This window comes from Balaenoptera borealis (assembly GCF_965194805.1).
Source record: "Balaenoptera borealis genome assembly, chromosome: 15".
In the NCBI taxonomy this organism is placed as follows: Eukaryota; Metazoa; Chordata; class Mammalia; order Artiodactyla; family Balaenopteridae; genus Balaenoptera; species Balaenoptera borealis.
Window position 1 is genome coordinate 23,763,374 of NC_138871.1, and position 22,859 is coordinate 23,786,232.

A 22,859-nucleotide genomic window follows, 5' to 3' on the forward strand; every position below is an offset into this window, starting at 1 on the left:
AGAAGGAAAATATATTTGTCATTATTTTATAGCAGTTTTCAGAGAAAAAATTAAATTATTAATATTTAATTGTTTTCTTTTATGTTATTCAATAATTTGTTAAATCCCTTCTTGAGATATCTTTTTCTCTTACAGATTTATTTCATTATCTTTTAAAATTTGTTTTAGTTTCTTGAAGCAAATGTTAAGTTTGCTTGCTTTCATTTATTTAATACCAAAAAAAATTAAGGTTCTACATTTTCCTCTAAATGAAAATGATACAGTTTATTTATTGATTCTGTGTTGGTGGGATATGAATTGTTCCCAATAGTAATTAACATTGGCCATTTGTAAATAATGTTCTCTGTCAGTTCTTGTACATGTAACTCCCTGCACCTAAGCATGAATATCTCTAAGATATATATATATATATACATATATATATATATATACACATTTAGAGAATAAAAAAAAGAATAAAGGTTAAAAGCCATTTTTAATGAATTTATAAATTTTAATAAAGGCTTAAGTAATTGCTATGTGTTTGGTATATCCCCATTTCTAATATATGTTGCCCTCACAATTTAAATTGTTTCCCCAGCAACAATTTAAAATTTCAGAAATCATTAACTAATTTAAAATCAATGTTAATATGGTTGTATTTATTATATTTTAATTTTTCCCTCTGGACAACTATCCTCATCTTAAATTTAAGATATATTTGAGAACAAAAGAATTTAAGAATTCTAAAATTGTATTATTCCTAGTAAACAAAACATTGATTCCATGATTAAACCATTTATAGCCTTTATTATTTTGTCCACATGGTCTATGGAAAACTGAAAGGAACTATTCAATTTCTCATTGAGTTTCTAGGGATTTTTCCCCTAAAATATTTTGATTTTATATATTTCTTTGATGTACTATTCTGTGTAAATATCACAACTTTGAGAATTTAAATTTAATTTAATTTAAATTTTTACATTTTATTCTTTATTTTTAGTTGTTTCTTTCCTTTGACTCTACTTTGGAATTAGCATTTTTTTCTTTCAGTTCAACTTTTAGAGTGAAACTACATACCTGTATGAAATGGTGATGAAAACTTTATCATTTTACTCACCCACATATACTGTATGTGGTCCATACTATATATAGATTTTATTAAAATATATATGTTTTGTCAAAGAAAAATTCCACTAAACAGACTTAAATAGGCAAGAAAGATTTTACTAAAGACTGCAGCAACAAGGAAAAGAGATAGAACTGAACTCTGCTGAAACAAAGACCAGACAGTTTGTAAGCCCTCTGTGAGCTAGTGGAAAGTCACTGGAGGACATTCGGGGGAGATTGATTAATATGATTAGGCCATTTTTTAATGAGTATATTTCAAAGGTGTGGCTCCATGTCCTTGAGAAAGATATTCCTGGGTTGTAAAACTGCCAAGAGGCTGGGAGAAGACTTACATCTCACAAGCGCAGAGAAAGAATTTATAATTTCAAGTTTTCTAAAGTAAATGCTCTAAAAAAAGGTAAGGACGTGGCCTATAGTCTGGAAGGATCAAAGTTTAGTACAGCTTAGGGGAAGACAAAGGCTCTCTTGGTCAGTTTATTATTTCTTTTACATATTTGTCTTTTTCCATAATTCTTTTCCATTATTTTAGTACTTAGTACACCATCAACATTTATTTAGACATTGCTAAATTTCTTGTTCTTTTTGCCCACAACAACTTCTTTCTTATTCTTAAGTAATTTCCTGTAAATTTTTGCATTTGTCTCACACCTGGCATCTATGTTTTCATGTTTATTTTGTTCTTTTCCTCTCTCTTTGAGGACATGAGAAAAATTCTGGGCTGAAATTTCCATCAAAATCACCTGGGTGGGTTTTTCCTCAGATCCCTCATTGCTCCCATGGAGAGCATGAGTCCTTCTGGATATTAGGTGGAAGGGACTCTAAATTCAGGATTCTATAGCATTAGAGGCAAAGAAAGAGATCAGTCCCTGGGGTCTGTCAAGAGAAAGGTCCTCTCTGTGTTGGTTTGGACTCACTTCTGTACTGTATTTGTCACGAGGTGTATTCCAGGTCAGTCTTAAACCAAACTGTTTTTCAATTCATCTGGCAATGATTCAAGGTGCAGCACACAGCCTTCTTGATGCTCCAGGGAAGCGTTCTAGCCAAAGTTGTTTGAAGTGACAGCAATGGGTCTCGGACCTCCCAGGCAGCTACTTAAGAATACTGTGGAAGCATGGCTGTTAAAAGGATTCCACATGGAGCTGTTGCTTCTGCCCCACCCCACTTCCATTCCTCATTCTCATGAATAAGGTCATTTTAGTGAGATTTTATGTCAATCTCATCTAAATCAGACTGAATAGTTCTGAATCAGCCATTGTTTTCCTTCTATCTGTCTCTTGTTGCATTAAATTGCCCCAAAGTCCTCTAAGGTCATGGCAAAAAGGTAATACTTTACACTGTTTCCAAATAGCTGGTACAGCGATTCCAGCCCCTGCATGTATACACACACACACACACACACACACACACACACACACACACACACACTTTTTCATCCTTTAATCATTTCTTTGAGTTGAAAGTGAGACATGATGAGGGTTAGGCATTTGTGATCATATCACTGTATTTTTAACAATTGTTTGTCACATTTTGTTGTTGTTGATGATTTTTGTTTTGTTTTTCAGGATTGAACCTGAGAAAAGGGAAATTATTAGAGAGCTAGGAATAACATTGTTAATAAGAAACCTAATACCTGCAAGGGCTTGTATTTAACGAAGAGTCAAATTTTTCTTTAGATCTTTTCAAACTGTTGTATAAATGAGGAGCATTTGTTCGCATCCTATTTTTTGAGGATTACAGAGATGAGACTAACTTGGACTCTTGGAACATGTAGCACAGTGTGAGTACTTAGTTGACCTAGAAAAGCTCTCCAAGGGACCCAGAAACAATTAGAAATTTAAATGGATGAAAATGGAGACATATTTTATGTTATGTCAAATGTTTCAATTGTACTATTGGGGGGTAAAAGACCTTCTATGACTTTGTTCGTGGATTTTTTTAATGCTTAATATATAAAAGGAGAAATTCTTAACATAGCTTATTTTTAATCAGAGGACTTCAGTGTATTTTACAGGTAGTTATTCATCTTAAAAAAAATAGGATGACTTCTAAACCAGGAAAATAAATAGGCCTTTTCATCCTAAAACAAAACATTAACAAATAAATAGAAAACACATATTATACACCAACTGTATCCCAGGTATAGTGCTAGATGCCTGGGGGCTACATAGGTATAAGACCAAATATCTGCCCTCTAAAACTTTTATATTTGAAGCAATCCCACAGGGTTCCTTGTACAGATAATGGGGATGCGAGTTCAGAACAGAAAGCAATGCTGTTTGGGAGAAATGGGTTCTCTAAAGAAGCTAGTATTTTATGAGTTTTGAAGGAAAATTTATGGAGTTGAAGAAAATATAACAATCATAGTCCATTCCGCATATATTATGTTACTAATCTTTTAAAACATGGCACTGTTTTTGGAAATATTTCCTTTTACTCTCAGCCTCTTTTTGGAACTTCTGTTTTCTTCTTATTTGGTAACTCCAGTTAACCGCTTTTCATCCTGATTACCTACATCTGGTGAGTCTTCAGCTCCCATTCTCATAGTCACATTGTGCATCAGAATCACCTGTAGGGCCTGTTCAAACACAGGTTCCTGGGCCCTGAACCCATAGGTTTGATTCAGTAGGTCTGGAGAGGGGTACAATTATTTGTGTTTCTAACAAGTTAACAGGTCATGCTGTTGTTACTGGTCCAGACGACCACTTCTCTGGAATCTAAAAAAAATGATTTCCTTTTCTTTTCTTTCTTTTTTCTTTTTTGATCTAGGCATGATGGAAACATTGGGGTTATCCAGTATAAATACCATCACCATTCTGGTAGATGATTGCTATGAAACGATCTGCTAAAGCAGTGTGGCACAAACTTGAACATTCATATGAAGCATCTAGAGACCTTGTTGAAATGCTGACTCAGATTCACTAAGTCTGGGGTGAGACCTGAGATTTTGCATTTCCAACAAGCTCCTAGGTGGTGTGGACTAGACTACTAGGAGCGAGGTGTTAAAGGACATTGAATATATCACCTTAGCAAAAATATTAGTGTTTTTTTCAGTAACAAATGAACTTCTTTTAAATTTCAAATTCCAAATTCATCTAATTAATTTCACTACTTCAGTTATATTATCACTGTCAACTACTCCCAAAAGAAAAAAAAAATTTTTTTGTATTCACAGAAAACATAGAATAAGTCAAAGTGGACCTTAAATATCTTCTAAATTAATCCCTTCATTTTACTTATCAGTATTTTTTTTTCTGGTTCTACATCAGATTGGGAATAAGAAGAACATGGTAGAATCATTTTAGAAAAATATTTTTGTTTTTTTCAGGGTACATTTAGTCATTTTAATGAAGAGGAGTTCCTTAGGTAACAATGACAGTTTATGAAACCAAGGTAGCAGAATGATCCTTCAAGTCCTATGGAGAAGTTAATGATCTTCACCTGCCTCTTTTTATGGCAATTAATTGAAATACATACTTTATAGCCTCACTGTGCCTGAAACTAGTTGGTGATTATGAGCAGCCGTCAAAGAAACATGAGTCATTTCTTAAGCAGTACCACAGGATGCTTCATTTGATATCTTTGTTCAGACCTCTTTATAACATTAGTTAGAGTGCTGTACACATCTAAAGGAGACATTTCTCTGTGTCAGTTTCACGTGAATTTCAATATAGCCTGTCCCCAGCACATTCTATTCCCTGCAAAGAATGAACAAGGCAATTAATCTCTCCCAATTCTTCAGTTATCCTGGATAGTTTTAGGCAGGAGGAATCACATCCTGATTTCAGCTAAATTTCTGAAATGCCAAGAGAATGCTTTGTTTTTGACTTGTGAGAGGGTTATTTACAGAGAAAATTGCCATGAGAAATAGAGTGCTTTGTTTTCTTATTTCTGAGGATTTACTTTTGTCCATAAAGAAGACAGAGTTAGAAGAGCACTTTGAATTTACAAGCATAAACTTCCAGTCTTAACTCTTTCTATATGTAAGTTTAGGGCAAGCATGTTGTGCATTGCTCTCAATTAGTCATAGAAATTGGAAATAATTTCCCTAGGAAAAAATAACTTGTATATCTTTAGAAAGAGTATTTAAACCTCTTTTAGAATAACACCAATTCTTTGCATACTATAAATTCTCAGTTGACCTAATAAAAAGCCAGTATTTCCTCTAAGACAAAATCTTATTTCACTCATCCACCAATGCATCCATTTATCAAAGTGTCAGGCCAACTCAGCTTTTGGTGTTAAGTACTGTACATATTTGTTATAAAAAAGGGATAGAAAATGTTACATATTTAGGATTGTTGCATGTAAAACACGAGTATACTTTTTCCCTTACCGTCATAATTCCTTAGAGAATGAATCAATTTGCCCACTTTTAAAAAGTATTTTCTAAGAAACTATTACTTTTAAATATCAGCATTTCATATTTTCAAAACAAAGCCCTCATAATAAAAAAAAACTATTCCTTTTAAAAAAGCTTCATATCTCTATATAATATGAATATAAATTAAAACCTGCTTTTTCTGTGTTTTTAAAGTATAAGCTTTAAGATTCAATTGATTACATAACAAAAATTCTTTATGAAATTGGCTATATTGTTGCTTCAAGACACTAGCACTTGGAAAAATAAAGTTTGATTTTATATTTAACATTTCATTAAATCCCACGAATAGCTTTAATTAATATTTCATACATTCTTTCTGTTCCTGATGGTTTGAATGCCATTCTGACTAAGAAATGAACCTAGTTTATTTTAACATTTAGGTGCCAGAGAAAGACCAAGTTTTGTTAAAATAGGCAAGGCAATGGGAGGGAAGAGTGGAAATGGAGAGGCATGCAAGAATAAAGGGAAAAGAGAAACAAAAAGGAAATGAGAGGAAAGATAGGAGGCAAGAAGAAGGTAAAGACAGAGAAGTAAAGGAAAGAGGAACAAAGGACATGCAGAGTGGAGTATAGAATGCCACCAAGAGTTGCCCTGGATGCTTCTCTGAAAATTTCTTTGTGATTATTTGAATGATTCACTAGCACCAACTATAGCTTCTTGTGTTATAGATATTATACAGTTTGGTTTTTTTTTTTTCTGAAGACAGAGTGCACTGCTTGAGGTAGTAAACACCCAGGCTTGAGAGCCGTTTTCAGTATGTGACCTTGTTCAAGTCAGTTCACCCATGTGCCTCAGTTTTACCATCTTTTAAATGAAAATCACATTAGCACCCAAATCATAGAACTCTTGTGAACATTGAGTTGATCACATCAAGCACTTATAAAGATGGGTGGACCAAAGACACGACTCAATAACTGTTAGCAATTAGTACTGGTGGAAGTTTCTAATTTAAGCAAAATGAACACGATGTTAAATATTCATATCAATTGCTACATGTAAATCTAAAATTCCATGTCACTTAGAATCCCACAAAGAAACACTGTACACTTAAAAGTTTTAATCAAAGAGAGTTTAGTGAAGGGAATTGTATAGAAATGAGAGCAGCGTTAATGGGAGATCTGCAAAGCATGGAGAAGAATTCAAACAGAAAAAGCTGGAAGCTTCTCCTGACCTCCTACCCCCAAGGCCTGAAGGAGCAGAGGGAAGATACAGTGTGATCAGATCTAAGTAGGCACTATAGTTGTGAAAAAGGGTCCATTTAAAAGGAGCTGTAACTACAGCACGGGGCGCCTTGACAGTGGTACTTCAACATTAAATCAGATGATCCTCTGTTGTTGTTGTTGGATGTCTTGTGCATTGTAGGATGCTTAGTAGCATCCCTGGCCTCTACACTAGATTCCAGTAATATTTCAGGCCTGACAATCTCTTGTCTTGCATCAGTCTCGACAATAGAAATACCTCCAGATATTAACCACTAAATATTCCTGGGATGAGGGTGGGGGATAAAATTCCTCCAGGTTGAAAACCACTGCTGTAGAAGAACCAGACACTGCAGAACTGTAGTAAGGCCAGAATGTGTGTCAAGTACTAAATACTCTGACCTACCATTCCCACCACAAGTGGATACCTCTCATTACTGAAACTAATCAAAGCTGGAAAGCAAGAGAGCTTGGTGAAGCAGTCTAGTTATAAATTGAGATTCTTTGGGTATAGCAGAGTATGGAAGAGCAGAAAGAATTCTGAGGGGACAAAAGGAAAATAATCTATTTACAGTCCAAAGGCATGCATTAAATTAGAGTTACCTGGTCCCTTTTGCAGTAGTCATAAGCCTTTGGTGTAACATGAAAAGACAAGGAGCACCATGACTTGTAGGTTCCTAGGAAACTGTATCGATGTCAGGTCCCCAGCTGGACACTATGAGAACTACAGCTTAGATGTATAAAAATGTCTTCAGCTTGGATTCCAAGCGAACATTAAAAATAAGGCAGAAGGAAGGGAAAAAAATCCCCTCATATATAACCCCCTCCCACCTCTAGCTTCACTTAAATAGTACAAAGATTAACATTATATAATGGAGGAAGGGAGAAGATGTTCAAAAAAGAATACAAATCATCATGCTCCTATTATTTCTGTCCTAAACTCATAGATATTTTTCTAGGAGAGAGATCTCAGCATCTTGTGAGAGTCAATATATTGATCTTTGCAGTCCAGCATTGAGAAATCAGATAAATACAACTAAAACCCATGTACTCTGCTATTAAATAGCAGGATTTCACTCATCTCTCTTAAGAATTTTTTCTGGATCTCTGTAGAAGAATTAACAATACTTTCTCACAAAATGATCCATCAACTACAGCCACATTTCTTCCATCACTGTGAGAGCATCCAGCAATATTCATGCAAAACCTCACCATTCTGTAGTGACCGTGCCTATATTAGTCAGTTCAGGCTGCCATAACAAAATACCACAGACTGGTTGACTTAAACAACAGTTCTGGAAGCTGGTAAGTCAAATATGCTGGCAAGGTAGGTTTCATTCTGAGGCTCCTTCTCTTGGCTTGTAGGTGACCACCTTCTCACTGTGTGCTCACATGACCTTTTCTTTATGTGCACATGGAGCAAAAGGGAGCAAGCTTTCTGGCATCTCTTCTTATAAAGACACTAATCTTATGAATTCAGGACCCCAACCATTATAAGCTCATTTAATCTTAATTAACCTTAACATAAACTCACTATCCATCAAGGTGATGGAGGTAGGAAAGTGCATGGTCTACATACACTAGTAGCTTGTTGACCTTAGGTTAGGGAAACAAATTTCCGTTTCACTCAATGAAGTTCACTACATTTTAAAAAATGCTACATAATTTATAATTCTCATTAAGTGATCATCTATTTATCTGAATCGATGAGGTTTTACTACATGCTTAGCTAAAAAAATAATGGGCCTTTTCATGTTTTTAGTTAGTTAAACACAAATTTCCTATCATCCTGGAAAATGGTACTTAGGTTGCCTAAAGAGGCCATATAAAATTGAATGTTTCCAAGAGACCATCAAGATTGCAGAGAAGTAAGACATGGAGATCACCTTCCTCCCCCCAAATATATCAGAAATACATCTACATGTGGAACAACTCCTACAGAACACCTACTGAACGCTGGCAGAAGACCTAGGACTTCCCATAAGGCAAGAAACTCCTCACGTAAGTGGGTAGGGCAAAAGAAAAAAGAAAAAAACAGAGAAAATAGAATAAGAATGGGACCTGCACCATTGGGAGGGAACTGTGAAGGAGGAAAAATTTCCACACACTAGGAAACCCCTTCACTGGCGGAGATGGGAGGTGGTGGGGGGAAGCTTCAGAGCCATGGAGGAGAGCACAGCAATAGGGATGCAGAGGGCAAAGCACAGAGATCCCTGCACAGAGGATCCCCACATAGAGGATCCCCCCCAGCCTGAAAGGCTTGTCTGCTCACCCACCAGTGGGTGTGGGCTGGGAGCTGAGGCTCCAGCTTTGGAGGTAAGATCCCAGGGAGAGGACTGGGGGTGGCTGCATGAACACAACCTGAAGGGGGTTAGTGCAACACAGCTAGCCAGGAGGTAGTCCAGGAAAATGTCTGGAACTGCCTAAGAGGCAAGAGACCATTGTTTCAGGGTGCGTGAGGAGAGGGGATACAGAGCACAGCCTAAATGAGCTCCAGAGATGGGCGTGAGCCATGGCTATCAGCGCAGACACCAGAGACGGGCATGAAACACTAAGGCTGCTGCTGCAGTCGCCAAGAATCATGTGTGCAAGCACAGGTCACTATCGACACCTTCCCTCCCAGGAACCTGTGCAGCTTGCCACTGCCAGGGTCCTGTGATCCAGGTACAACTTCCCGGGGAGAACACACAGTACACCTCAGGCTGTTGCAATGTCACACCAGCCTCTGCCACTACAGGATCGCCCCACATTCTGTACCCTTCCCTCCACCCAGCCTGAGTGAGCCAGAGCCCACTAATCAGCTGCTGCCTGAACCCCGTCCTGTCTGAGAGAAGAACAGACACCCTCAGTTGACCTAAACATAGATGTGGAGCCAGAGCCAAAGCTGAACCCCAGGAGCTGTGCGAACAAAGAAGAGAAAGGGAAATTTCTCCCAGCAGCGTCAGGAGCAGTGGATTAAATCTTCACAATCAACTTGATGTACCCTGCATCTCTGGAATAACTGAATAGACAATGACTCATCCCAAAATTGAAGCGGTGGACTTCGAGAGCAACTGTAGACTTGGAGTTTACTTTCTGTATCTAATTTGTTTCTGGTTTTACGTTTCTTAGTTTAGTATTTAGAGATTATTTTCATTGGTAGATATGTTTATTGATTTGGTTGCTCTCTTCCTTTTTATTCTAAGTATAAAGATATGTATTTTTTTCGTTTTCCTCTTTTTCAGAGTGTGTACGTGTATATTTCTTTGTGTGATTTAGTCTGTATAGCTTTGCTTTTACCACTTTTCCTAGGGATCTGTCTATCCGTTTTTGTTTTGTTTTGTTTTTTAGTATAGTTTTCAGTGCTTGTTTTCATTGGTGGATTTGTTTTTGGACTTGGTTGCTTGCTTCTTTCTTTCTTTTTTTAATTACTTTTTAATTTTTTTATTTTTAATATTTTTTGTAATTTTTTATTCCAATTATTTTATTTTATTTTATGTTTTTCATTCTTTCTTTTTTTCTACCTTATCTTCTGAGCTGTGTGGCTGAGACTGTCTTGGTGCTCCAGCTGGGTGTCAGGCCTGTGGCTCTGAGGTGAGAGAGCTGACTTCAGGACATTGGTCCACCAGAGAATTCCTGGCTCCACATAATATCAAATGGTGAAAGCTGTCCCAGAGATCTCCATCTCAATGCTAAGACCCAGTTCCACTCAAAGACCAGCAAGCTACAGTGCTGAACACCCTATGCCAAACAACTAGCAAGACAGAAACACAACACCACCCATTAGCAGAGAGGCTGCCTAAAATCATAATATGGTCACAGACACCCTAAAACACACCACCAGACATGGTCCTGCCCAGCAGAAAGATAAGATCCAGCTTCATCCACCAGAAGACAGGCACCAGTTCCCACCACCAGGAAGCCTACACAACCCAACCTTACCCACTGGGGGCCGACACCAAAAACAATGGGAACTACAAACCTGTAACCTGTGAAAAGGAGACCCCAAACACAGTAAGTTAAGCAAAATGAGAAGACAGAGAAACACACAGTAGATGAAGGAGCAAGGAAAAACCCACCAGACAAAACAAATGGAGAGGAAATAGGCAGTCTACCTGAAAAAGAATTCAGAGTAATGACAGTAAACATGATCAAAAATCTTCGAAATAGAATGGAGAAAATACAAGAAACGTTTAACAAGGACCTAGAAGAAAAAGAGCAAACAAACAATGATGAACAACACAATAAATGAATTAAAAATTCTCTACAAGGAATCCATAGTAGAATAACTGAGGAAGATGAATGGATGAGTGACCTGGAAGATAGAACAGTGGAAATAACTACAGCAGAGTAGAATAAAGAAAAAAGAATGAAAAGAATTGAGGACAGTCTCAGGGACTTTTGGGACAATATTAAACGCACCAACATTCAAATTATAATTGTCCCAAGAGAAGAAGAGTAAAAGAAAGGGACTCAGAAGATATTTGAAGAGATTATAGTGGAAATCTTCCCTAATATGGGAAAGGAAATAGTCAATCAGGTCCAGGAAACACAGAGTGTCCCATACAGGATAAATCCAAGGGAAAATCATGTCAAGACACATATTAATCAAACGATCAAAAATTAAATACAAAGAAAAAATATTAAAGCAACAAGGGAAAAACAACAAATAATATACAAGAGAATCCCAATAAGGTTAACAGCTGAACTTTCAGCAGAAACTCTGCATGCCAGAAGGGAGTGGCAAGACATATTTAAAATGATGAAAGGCAAAAACATAAAAACAAGATTATTCTACCCAGCAAGGATTTAATTCAGATTCAATGGAGAAATTAAAACCTTTACAGACAAGCAAAGCTAAGAGAATTCAGAACCACTAAATCAGCTTCACAACAAATGCTAAAGGAACTTCTCTAGGCAGGAAACACAAGAGAAGGAAAAGACCTACAATAACAAACCCAAAACAATTAAGAAAATGGTAATCAGAACACACATATTGATAACTATGTTAAATGTAAATGGATTAAATGCTCCAATCAAAAGACATAGACTGTCTGAATGGATATAAAAACAAGACCCGTATATATGTTGTCTACAAGAGACCCACTTCAGATCTAGGGACACATACAGACTGAAAGTGAGGGGATGGAAAAACATATTCTGTGCAAATGGAAATCAAAAGCTGGGATAGCAACTCACATATCAGACAAAATAGACTTTAAAATAAAGACAAGATGCAAAGGACACTACATAATGATAACAGAATCAATCCAAGAAAAAAATATAACAATTGTAAATATTTATGCACCCAACATAGGAACACCTCAATATATAAGGCAAAGGCTAACAGCCATAAAAGGGGAAATCAACAGTAACACAATCATAGTAGGGAATTTAACACCACACTTTCACCAACGCACAGATCACCCAAAATGAAAATAAATAAGGAAACACAAGTTTTAAATGATACATTAAACAAGATTGATTTAATTGATATTTATGCAACATTCCATCCCAAAACAACAGAATGCACTTTCTTCTCAAGTGCTGGTGGAACATTCTTCAGGATAAATCATATCTTGGGTCATAAATCAAGCCTTGGTAAATTTAAGAAAATTGAAATCATATCAAGTATATTTCCTAACACAACGCTATGAGACTAGATATTAATTACAGGAAAAAATCTGTAAAAAAACCCAAACACATGGAGGTTGAATAATACACTACTAAATAACCAAGACATCACTGAAGAAATCAAAAAATACCTAGAAACAAATGACAATGAAAACAGGGTGACACAAAACCTATGGGATGCAGCAAAAGCAGTTCTAAAAGGGAAGTTTAAAGCAATACATTCCTACCTCAAGAAACAAGAAACATCTCAAATAAGCAACCTAAACTTACACCTTAAGTAATTAGAGAAAGAAGAAAAAAAAAAAAAAAAAACCCAAAGTTAGCAGAAGGAAAGAAATCATAAAGATCAGATCAGAAATAAATGAAAAAAATATGAAGGAAATGATAGCAAAGATCAATAAAACTAAAAGCTGGTTCTTTGAGAAGATAAACAAAATTGATAAAGCATTAGCCAGACCCATCAAGAAAAAAAGGGAGAAGACTCAAATCAATAGAATTAGAAATGAAAAACAAGTAACAACTGACACTGCAGAAATAAAAAGGATCATGAGAGATTACTACAAGCAACTATATGCCAATAAATTGGACAACCTGGAAGAAATGGACAAATTCTTAAAAAAGCACAACCTTCTGAGACTGAAACAGGAATAAATAGAAAATATAAACCGATCAATCACAAGCACTGAAATTGAGACTGTGATTAAAAACCTTCCAACAAACAAAAGCCCAGGACCAGATGGCTTCACAGGAGAATTCTATCAAACATTTAGAGAAGAGCTAACACCTATCCTTCTCAAACTTCCAAATATAGCAGAGGGAGGAACACTTCCAAACTCCTTCTACGAGGCCACAATCACCCTGATACCAAAACCAGACAAAGATATCACAAGGAAAGAAAACTATAGGCCAATATTACTGATGAACATAGATGCAAAAATCCTCAACACAGTACTAGCAAACAGAATCCAACTGCACATTAACAGGATCATACACCATTATCAAATAGGGTTTATCCCAGGAATGTAAGGATTCTTCAATATACACAAATCAATCAATGTGATAAACCATATTAACCAATTGAAGGAGAAAAACCATATGATCATGTCAATAGATGCAGAAAAAACTTTCACAAAATTCAACACCCAGTTATGATAAAACCCTCCAGAAAGTAGGCATAGAGGGAACTTATCTCAACATAATAAAGGCCATATATAACACACCCACAGGCAAGATCGTTCTTAATGGTGAAAAACTGAAACCATTTCCTCTAAGATCAGGAAAAAGACAAGGTTGTCTACTCTCACCACTATTATTCAACAGAGTTTTGGAAGGTTTAGCCACAGCAACCAGAGAAGAAAAAGAAATAAAAGGAATCCAAGTTGGAAAAGAAGAAGTAAATTTGTCACTGTTTGCAGATGACTTGATACTATACATAGAGAATCCTTAACATGCTACCGGAAAACTACTAGAGCTAATCAATAAATTTGGTAAAATAGCAGGATACAAAATTAATGCACAGAAATCTATTGCATGCCTATACACTAAGGATGAAAATCTGAAATAGAAATTAAGGAAACTCTTCCATTTACCATTGCAACAAAAAGAATAAAATACATAGGAGTAAATCTACCTAAGGAGACAAAAGACCTGTATGCAGAAAACTATAAGACACTGATGAAAGAAATTAAAGATGATACAAAGAGATGGAGAGATATACCATGTTCTTGGATTGGAAGAATCAACATTGTGAAAAGGACTCTACTAACCAAAACAATCTACAGATTCAATGCAATCCTTATCAAACTACCAATGGCATTTTTCACAGAACCAGAAGAAAAAATTCCCCAATTTGCATGGAAAGACAAAAGACCCCGAATAGCCAAAGCAATCTTGAGAACGAAAAATGGAGCTGGAAGAATCAGGCTCCCTGACTTCAGACTATACTACAAAGCTACAGTAATCAAGATAGTATGGTACTGGCACACAAAAAGAAATATCGATCATGGGAACAGGATAGAAAGCCCAGAGATAAACCCACACACATATGGTTACCTTATTTTTGATAAAGGAGGCAAGTACCTACAATGGAGAAAAGACAGCCTCTTCAATAAGTGGTGCTGGGAAAACTGGACAGCTACATGGAAAATAATGAAATTAGAACACTCCCTAACACCATACACAAAAATAAACTCAAAATGAATGAAAGACCTAAATGTAAGGCCAGACACTATAAAATTCTTAGAGGAAAACTTAGGCAGAACACTCTATGTCATAAATCCCAGCAAGATCCTTTTTGACCCACCTCCTAGAGAAATGGAAATAAAAACAAAAATAAACAAATGGAACCCAATGGAACCTAAAAGCTTTGCACAGCAAAGGAAAACATAAACAAGACAAAAAGACAGACCTCAGAATGGTAGAAAATATTTGCAAATGAAGCAACTGACAAAGGATTAATCTCCAAAATTTACAAGCAACTTAATAATGAAAAAACAACAACCCAATCCAAAAATGGGCAGAAGTAAATAGACATTTCACCATAGAAGATATACAGATTGCCAACAAACACATGAAAGGATGCTCAACATCATTAATCATTAGAGAAATGCAAATCAAAACTACAATGAGGTATCACCTCACACAAGTCAGAATGGCCATCATCAAAAAATCTGCAAACAATAAATGCTGGAGACAGTGTGGAGAAAAGGGAACACTCTTGCACTGTTGGTGGGAATGTAAATTGATACACCACTATGGAGAACAGTATGGAGGCTCCTTAAAATCTAAAAGTAGCACTACCACACGACCCAGCAATCCCACTATTGGGCATATACCCTGAGAAAACCATAAATCAAAAAGAGTCATGTCCCACAATGTTCGTTGCAGCTCTGTTTACAATAGCCAGGACATGGAAGCAACCTAAATGTCCATCAACAGATGAATGGATAAAGATGTGGCACATATATACAATGGAATATTACTCAGCCATAAAAAGAAACGAAATGGAGGTATTTGTAGTGAGGTGGATGGACCTAGAGTCTGTCATACAGAGTGAAGTAAGTCAGAAAGAGAAAAACAAATACCGTATGCTAACACATATATATGGAATCTAGAAAAAAAAAATGGTTCTGAAGAATCTAGTGGCAGGACAGGAATAAAGATGCAGTTGTAGAGAATCGACTTGAGGATGTGGGGAGGGGGAACTGTAAGCTGGGATGAAGTGATAGAGTGGCATGGACATATATACACTACCAAATGTAAAATAGATAGCTAGTGGGAAGCAGACACATAGCACAGGGAAATCAGCTCAGTGCTTTTTGACCACTTGGATGGGTGGGATAGGGAGGATGGGAGCGAGACACAAGAGGGAAGAGATATGGGGATATATGTATATGTATAGCTGATTCACTTTGGTATAAAGCAGAAACTAACACACCATTGTAAAGCAGTTATACTCCAATAAAGATGTAAAAAAAAAAAAAAAAATTTAAATGTTTCCAAGAATATTGTGATTTCTTTTTTTACCAAATTCTCAATGCTAGACTCCATTCCAGGCATCTAGAGCTTCTCTGAGGGTCTAAATTCATGATGAAATAATAATACAACTTATATTAATATGTTATATATAAGCTTATTTATAACACTATTATAAATAATAAGTATTATTAGTGATAACAGTAAACCAGTAAACCACAATTAAGTTGGCACTTAAAAAATTAGTCATTCTATTGAACATTCTTAGTCATATTCACTAAGTGTCAGCCTCCTTGTTAAATGTTATGATTTATCTGTATTAAGATACAGCTCAGAAATAAGAGCTTTCAAATCGAACTATTAAGAGCAGTGGGAAATTAGGAATCTAGGCTAAATACCTTGACTAGGTTCAAGCACCCAGAAATCAGGATCTAGGAGAAACAGATAAAACTAGAACACAACAGTAGATTAGAAGTGATCTGCTGAGATAGTCAGAAGTAAAAGGTATGTGAATTATAACAAACAGCTGAGGAAGCTACATGCAATTCACTGAAGTGGTTTAAGATAAAGGGTAGTTAATGATCCAATCAGAATTCAAGAAGCCAGGGTGGAATTTTTTAGGAAATATAGAAAAGAAATTTGGGTTGGGGAAAATACTTTTATAGTCATGGTGTAGAGTGGGTTTAGACACCCAGAAGAGTTTAGATTTTGGGTGTTGGTCAAAAAAAAAAATGAACCACAGAATGATGGATTCACCCAACTCCTCTGGATTGTGTCAATTCAGCTACTCAATTTAGCTTCATTCTAAAATAGGGATGTATGCAGTCTCCCAAGGTAACAGAAATAAAAACAAAAGTAAACAAATGGGTCCTAATCAAACTTACAAGTTTTTGCACAGCAAGGCAGCCATAAAAAAACAGGGCTTTTCTGGTGGCACAGTGCTTAAGAATCTGCCTGCCAATGCAGTGGACACAGGTTCCAGCCCTGGTCCAGGAAGATCCCACATGCTGTGGAGCAACTAAACCTATGCTCCACAGTTACTGAGCTTGCACTCTAGAGCCTGTGAGCCACAACTACTGAAGCCCGTGTGCCTAGAGCCCATGCTCTGTAACAAGAAAAACCACCACAATGAGAAGTTGGTGCACTGCAACGAAGAGTAGTCCTTGCTCACCGCAACTAGAGAAAGCCTGCCCACAGCAACAAAGACCCAGCACAGCCAAAAATAAATAAAATAAAATAAATAGTTATTTTTAAAAAATTAAAAAGAAAAAACAAAGACAACATATGGAATGGCAGAAAATATTTGCAAATGATGGGACAGACAAGGACTTAATTTCCAAAGTATACAAAGAGCTCATACAACTCAACAACAACAAAAAAAACAATCCAATCAAAAAATGGGCAGAAGACCTTAATAGACATCTCTCCAAAGAAGACATACCGATGGCCAGTAGGCACATGAAAAGATGCTCAACATCACTAATTATTAGAGAAATGCAAATCAAAACTACAGTGAGGTACCACCTCCCATGGTCAGAATGGCCATCATTAAAAAGTCTAAAAATAACAAATGCTGGAGAAGATGTGGAGAAAAGGGAACCCTCCCACACTGTTGGTGGGAATGTACGTTGGTGCAGCCACTATGGAAAACGCTGTGGAAGTTCCTCAGAAAACTAAAAATGGAATTATCATATGATCCAGCAATCCCACTCCTGGGCATATACCTGGACAAAACTATAATTCAAAAAGATACATGCACCCCTATGTTCAGAGCAGCACTATTCACAATAGCCAAGTCATGGAACAACCTAAATGTCCATCAACAGGTGAAAGGATAAAGAAGATGTGTTACATATATACAATGGAATACTACTCAGCCATAAAAAAGAACAAAATAATGCCATTTGCAGCAACATGGATGCAACTAGTGATTATCATACTAAGTGAAGTAAGTCAGAAAGCGAAAGACATACCATATTATATCACTTATATGTGGAATCTAAAATATGGCACAAATGAACCTATCTACAAAACAGAAACACACTCACAGACATAGAGAACAGATTTGTGGTTGCCAAGGGGGAGGGGGATGGAGGAGGGAAAGACTGGGAGTGTAGGATTAGCAGATGGAAACTACTGTATATAAGATGGATAAACAACATGGTCTTACTGTATAGCACAGGGAACTATATTCAAATCCTGTGATAAAACATAATGGAAAAGAATATAAAAAGGAGAATGTATGTGTATAACTGAGTCACTTTGCTGTACAGCAGAGATTGGCACAACATTGTAAATCAACTATACTTCAATTTAAAAAATTAAATTAAAAAATAAATAAATAAAATAGGGACCTATGGAGGTAGTCTATAAAAGTTAATACTCCGTAGTGCTGGGAAACTATAAGCATGTGTACCTGGTGGCCCATTGTGGAACATGGTAGTAAGAGGCAAGTAAATAAGTCCTGTGATCTTTGGGGTAGGTGGCAGCTGACAGTGGGTGTGATGGGTGGAGGGTGGAAGAACAGCTTCTTCAAGCTGATGTCTGTAGTCTCATACCTGCAGATCATTTCCTCCTCTGATTTACTACCACAGATAGTGAATTTCATCAATTATAAGTCAACTCTTACTAATTTCAGCAGTAGAAGATCCCCTTTTACAGCCCCCTATGTAATTGAGTATCAGGTTGCTTTAAAGCAAAGATGAATTTAGTGATCCTACCCAAAGATTTTTCTTAGTCATTATTGCTTACTTGCTAACACTTTTGAGTTTTAATTCTTTTTCTTTTCTTTTAAATTTATCACTTGATGGAAACAATTGGGAGGTGTGGATATTTTTCAACAGTGGGAGACTTTATTATCTTTTAAGTAGATAAAATTATCCTTTCTTACCCATAGTGCAAAGTGGAATGGGCTATTACTACCATCCCAGTAAATTAAGTTACTTTAAAAAAAGAAAATAAATAGATTGTGAAAATGTTTAGCCAAAGGAGTTCTCCAGCTGACTGAACATTTATGGGCACTTCGCCATCAAGGCAAGGTAAATTCACCCTACAAGTAGCTATTTAAAAAAACATGTGTATAATAATAGTTGTTAAACCTACCTAACTGAATTACACCTAACTTTAGACAAAAGAGTAGAATATATACATAGCCAAATTGATGATAACTAAAAGGATGACAGAATAATCACCAACAAGAATATGAATAGGGCCAAGTGAAGAAGCTTAAATTGGTGAGACAGAATAATTAGCAGTAATGAATTGAACTTAAGAAAAACTTAATTGGAAAGGTAAAAAAAGAAGGCACACCTATGTGCACATGTATGTCAACTTCTGATTGGGAAGTAATCAGCTCTGTTTTGAGCCAGGCAGGTGTGGGAAATTAGTTAAATCAAACTGTATACTCCCTGTTGGGCCTACTTCTTTAAAGGAAAGGCTTCTAAATTTAAAAAGAAGCAGTGTTCTCAACCGTAGTTGCACATTTGAATCACCTGAGGTGTTTTGTTGTTTTTTGTTGTTGTTTTGTTTGTTTGTTTTTTAATAGGCCATACCCTAGAAATTCAGATTTAGTTGATCTGGGGTAGGGATGAGACATAAGTATTTAAAAATCATCACAGATGTCAAAGTTGCAGCCAGGCCTGAGAACTACTGCTTTAAGTGCAGTACTTTTTGGCTTCCATTAAGGGTGGCTTGGGTTGATTGTTTTGTTTCTCAGCAACAGCTGAGAAAGCAGCTTGTAGCAATGCCCTGCTGTCTCCATATTCCAGAGTTATGGTAAGTCTCATTGCCTAATATAACTTTGGGATGCTTCATTTGCAACACTTCATTTGCAGTGTTGACCTGAGAGGTGTGGACAATGGCTGAAGAGACTGAGGGTGAGGAATCCATTCTGTACAAGGGCAAGTTGTGGGTAAGTTGGGTAGATTGCTAAGATTTTTTAAAAAGTAGCTTTTTGTTATACACCACTTGGGAAGTAGGTTCTCAATGGCACTTAGGAAGCCATGTGCCATGGCAATATGTATGTGCTGACTCTATATTGAAGCTACATGTGGTACCAGGCTTTCTCTTGGTGACTCCATAAACATTTGTTCTTTGAATCAGGAACCACTTGATAAGCATCTTATTCTCTCTTCTTTCCTTCCTTGTCATTGTTCATACACCTCCAGTATTGCATTTTACCACAAGTGATGTTACATTGTAAATCTGCTCACATTTGTCTTCCATATTAGGCTATAGATTCCTTAAGGTCATGGATACCTGTAGTCATACTCATACCTTTAGGTCTCAGCACAATGCCAGGCATGCAAATTTTTGTAGATAGAAATGTTCGTGTGTTATCGTACATCTCTTTTATATTCAAAGCTGAGAATGGATGACAGACAGTGGAAAGAGAGAAAGGAAAGGGAGGAGTTCACAGTTTCTGAGACAAACCTCTTCCAAATAAAACCCAATTCTCTAATACTTCTCATAAATTCATACATTCTTTTACCATGTATTTATTGGAATATTCTAGCCAGAAAGCAGCAAACCAATCAGAAAAGCTCTCTGACAGTATTGGGGGAAAACAGTACAGTACAGTAATGTCAGTCGCTGTAAGACTGAGGAACAAGTCCTGAGAGCAGGTGAGGGGATTAAGAAGAGACGGGGTCAGGAGGGTGGTGTACAAGCACACAGACACTTTATTTCCCAACAAAACTCTTTTTATAGATTGCAGTAGGCAATACATGTTTTTGTTAAAATCACAAGACAGAATCATCAGACAGTATTTCCTTAATGTTGAAGTTATAGTACAAAACATTCTGCGAACCAGAATATAAACATGCATGAGAACAGACTGTGATTACCGAAACATGCCAAGGACAAACTATAGTTAGAGAAACCGCCATCAACCTCATGGGTCAAGACTCATCTTCTCTAATAACTCTTTCGGGTCCTGTCAAGAATTAAGCAGGACTTTGCCATGCTTTAAGCTGCAAGAACTGTGTCAGCTTGCATCTGATTCCCGACATGTCCCCCTTCCTTATTTTTTAATGTAAGGTTGTAGATTCCGACTCGGAGTTCTGCAATTGCTCATAAGCCAGTTCGCAGGAGGACTGGAAAACAACAAATACACAATAATATTAAAATACCAATAACAATTATAGGATAAAGGAGGTTAATAAGAGAACTCGGGGCAAAAGTATGTGTAATCTGGGTAAATATGTCTTGAGCAATTTCCACTGGATTTACATCTAGGGGAGCTGCATGCTGGATATTTGTGATATCCTCATGTAAACGAACAATATCAAGGGATAGATTGGAATGAGACCAAATTCCCAATAAATGATTCTTAATCTGAGGCCAAGGCCATTGCGAATGATTATATGGCTTAGAGGTTACACAGATTGCAGAAAATTCTGCATGACAACGCATAGAAAAGGCAGTTTTAAAGCAGCTAACTGGTCTCCAAGAATAAGAACAACTTCTTCCAGCACATTAACACGACTTTCTAATTTTCTATCAATAGATTCTTGAGTTCCCAAAGCATTAGAGACAATAGTGGCTAAGTTATTCACAAATGTGGCAGTATGGATACTTTGAGTCAGCGCAGTAGCAGAAGCAACTACAGAAGCGATAACTGCAATGAGCGCTGTAATTCCAGCTATAAGTAGCCCCAAAAATCGCTTGACCATTGTAAAAGAAGGGAAAGTTCATGTATGACCTGCAAACCTGAATTAGAATACTAAGGACCTGCAACATTTACAGGGAGCATAACAAACGGAGGCTGATGAGCAAGAAGAAATCTCAGATTGGACTCCCCCGTGGGTATACAATTTGTCAAATTACAATTATCACAACGTATGTCATCAAACTCTTTTTTTTGGAAAACGTACACAGAACCAGTAAGAATAGCATAGTGTGATGGAACACAAGCCATAACAAAAGCGGTTAAATTCCTAACAGTATGCTGTCGAGTCGCATTCTCTCCATATGGTGGGGGAGGGAATTCACCATCAGGTCCGGATCCATAATGCAGGGAAGGGAATTCTCCATTTGGTCCGGATCCATAGAACCTCACCAGGCGCTCAGGCACCCAACGAGGATCCTCAGCGTCCCTAGGAAACACACCAACATGCCCTCGTCCCCATATTAATACAGGATCTGGACCATTCCATTGATTAGTAAGAGGATCCTGCCAACGGACTTCAGCAAAAGGCAAGGCACCAGGATGCCAAAATCTTTCTGAAGCTGTCTGTCCTTGCTTATCTACATTCAAAAAATTTAAAGTATATAAAGAACGTTGCAATAAATTGTGCGGGATTGTGGTATATTCCCCCTTCTTTATTTTAAACCCCAAAGAAGATATATCTTCCCCCTGCTTAGAAGCTTGAAATAAAGCAGTTTGGAGTGGAAAAGAAAGACTCACAGGCAGAGAGGAAGTAGAAGAAACAGAAACAGACCCCTGATCTACTGAGGGGGACTCATCAGGAACTTTCACTGGCAAGGAAAAACCAGAAGAATGCCCAACAGGGGCTAGGGAAGCATCTTGAGTAACATCATGTAAATGTTTTACACAAGTTAAAGCTTGGGCTAGAGCAGTAAATGAAGTTTTATCTAATATAGGGAAGTTTTCAGATCCCGCAGGTGCATTCTTAAGGGCTGCAAAAATGCCATCATCAAAATGAGGATTGTGATATCGTGCAGCCTCTTCCTCCAATTCAGCCTCATCCTCTGAGGATAATTTATCATCGTCTTCCAGGGACTCTGAGGATGGCACGTTCACCGACAAGGGAGGCGCAGTAGGAGAGACAGGCTCAGGTTCCTCAGACAAATTTTGTAACTGAGGAGCAGAAGGAGAGCGGCATAAAGACGCTGCTTTAAATAACTTGTGAATCCCATGAGTTGGGTCAAGACAGTCCCTTATCAAATTCCAAAGTGAAAAAGTATCTACAGGAACTTTAGAAGGTCCATGAAGTGAATAGAAAGTTTTCAATTGCTGACCTATTTTTTCCCATGTTTGAATATTAACAGTTCCTCCTTCCGGGAACCATGGACAAATTTCCTGCACAAAATGAAGAAAACGATCAAGCTGTTTATGCGTA

At 37.0% G+C, this 22,859-nt stretch overlaps 1 protein-coding gene across 2 annotated transcripts in view; it reads right to left on the bottom strand.

Moving 5' to 3' along the window:
• Positions 1-497: 497 nt before the first annotated feature.
• LOC309611943 (uncharacterized protein) overlaps positions 498-22,859 on the bottom strand; it is a 39,139-nt gene continuing 16,777 nt past the window's right edge. Inside the window, exons 2-3 of one of the 2 annotated variants that reach the window (XM_082357007.1) lie at positions 21,769-21,872; positions 498-20,870 (exon numbers count right to left, since the gene is read on the bottom strand). In XM_082357007.1, coding sequence (XP_082213133.1) covers positions 20,848-20,870; positions 21,769-21,872 — 127 coding nt within the window. In that variant the 3' untranslated portion in view covers positions 498-20,847. Of the gene's footprint in view, positions 20,871-21,650; positions 21,873-22,859 lie in introns of both variants that reach the window. The other variant, XM_082357006.1, reaches the window with a different exon arrangement.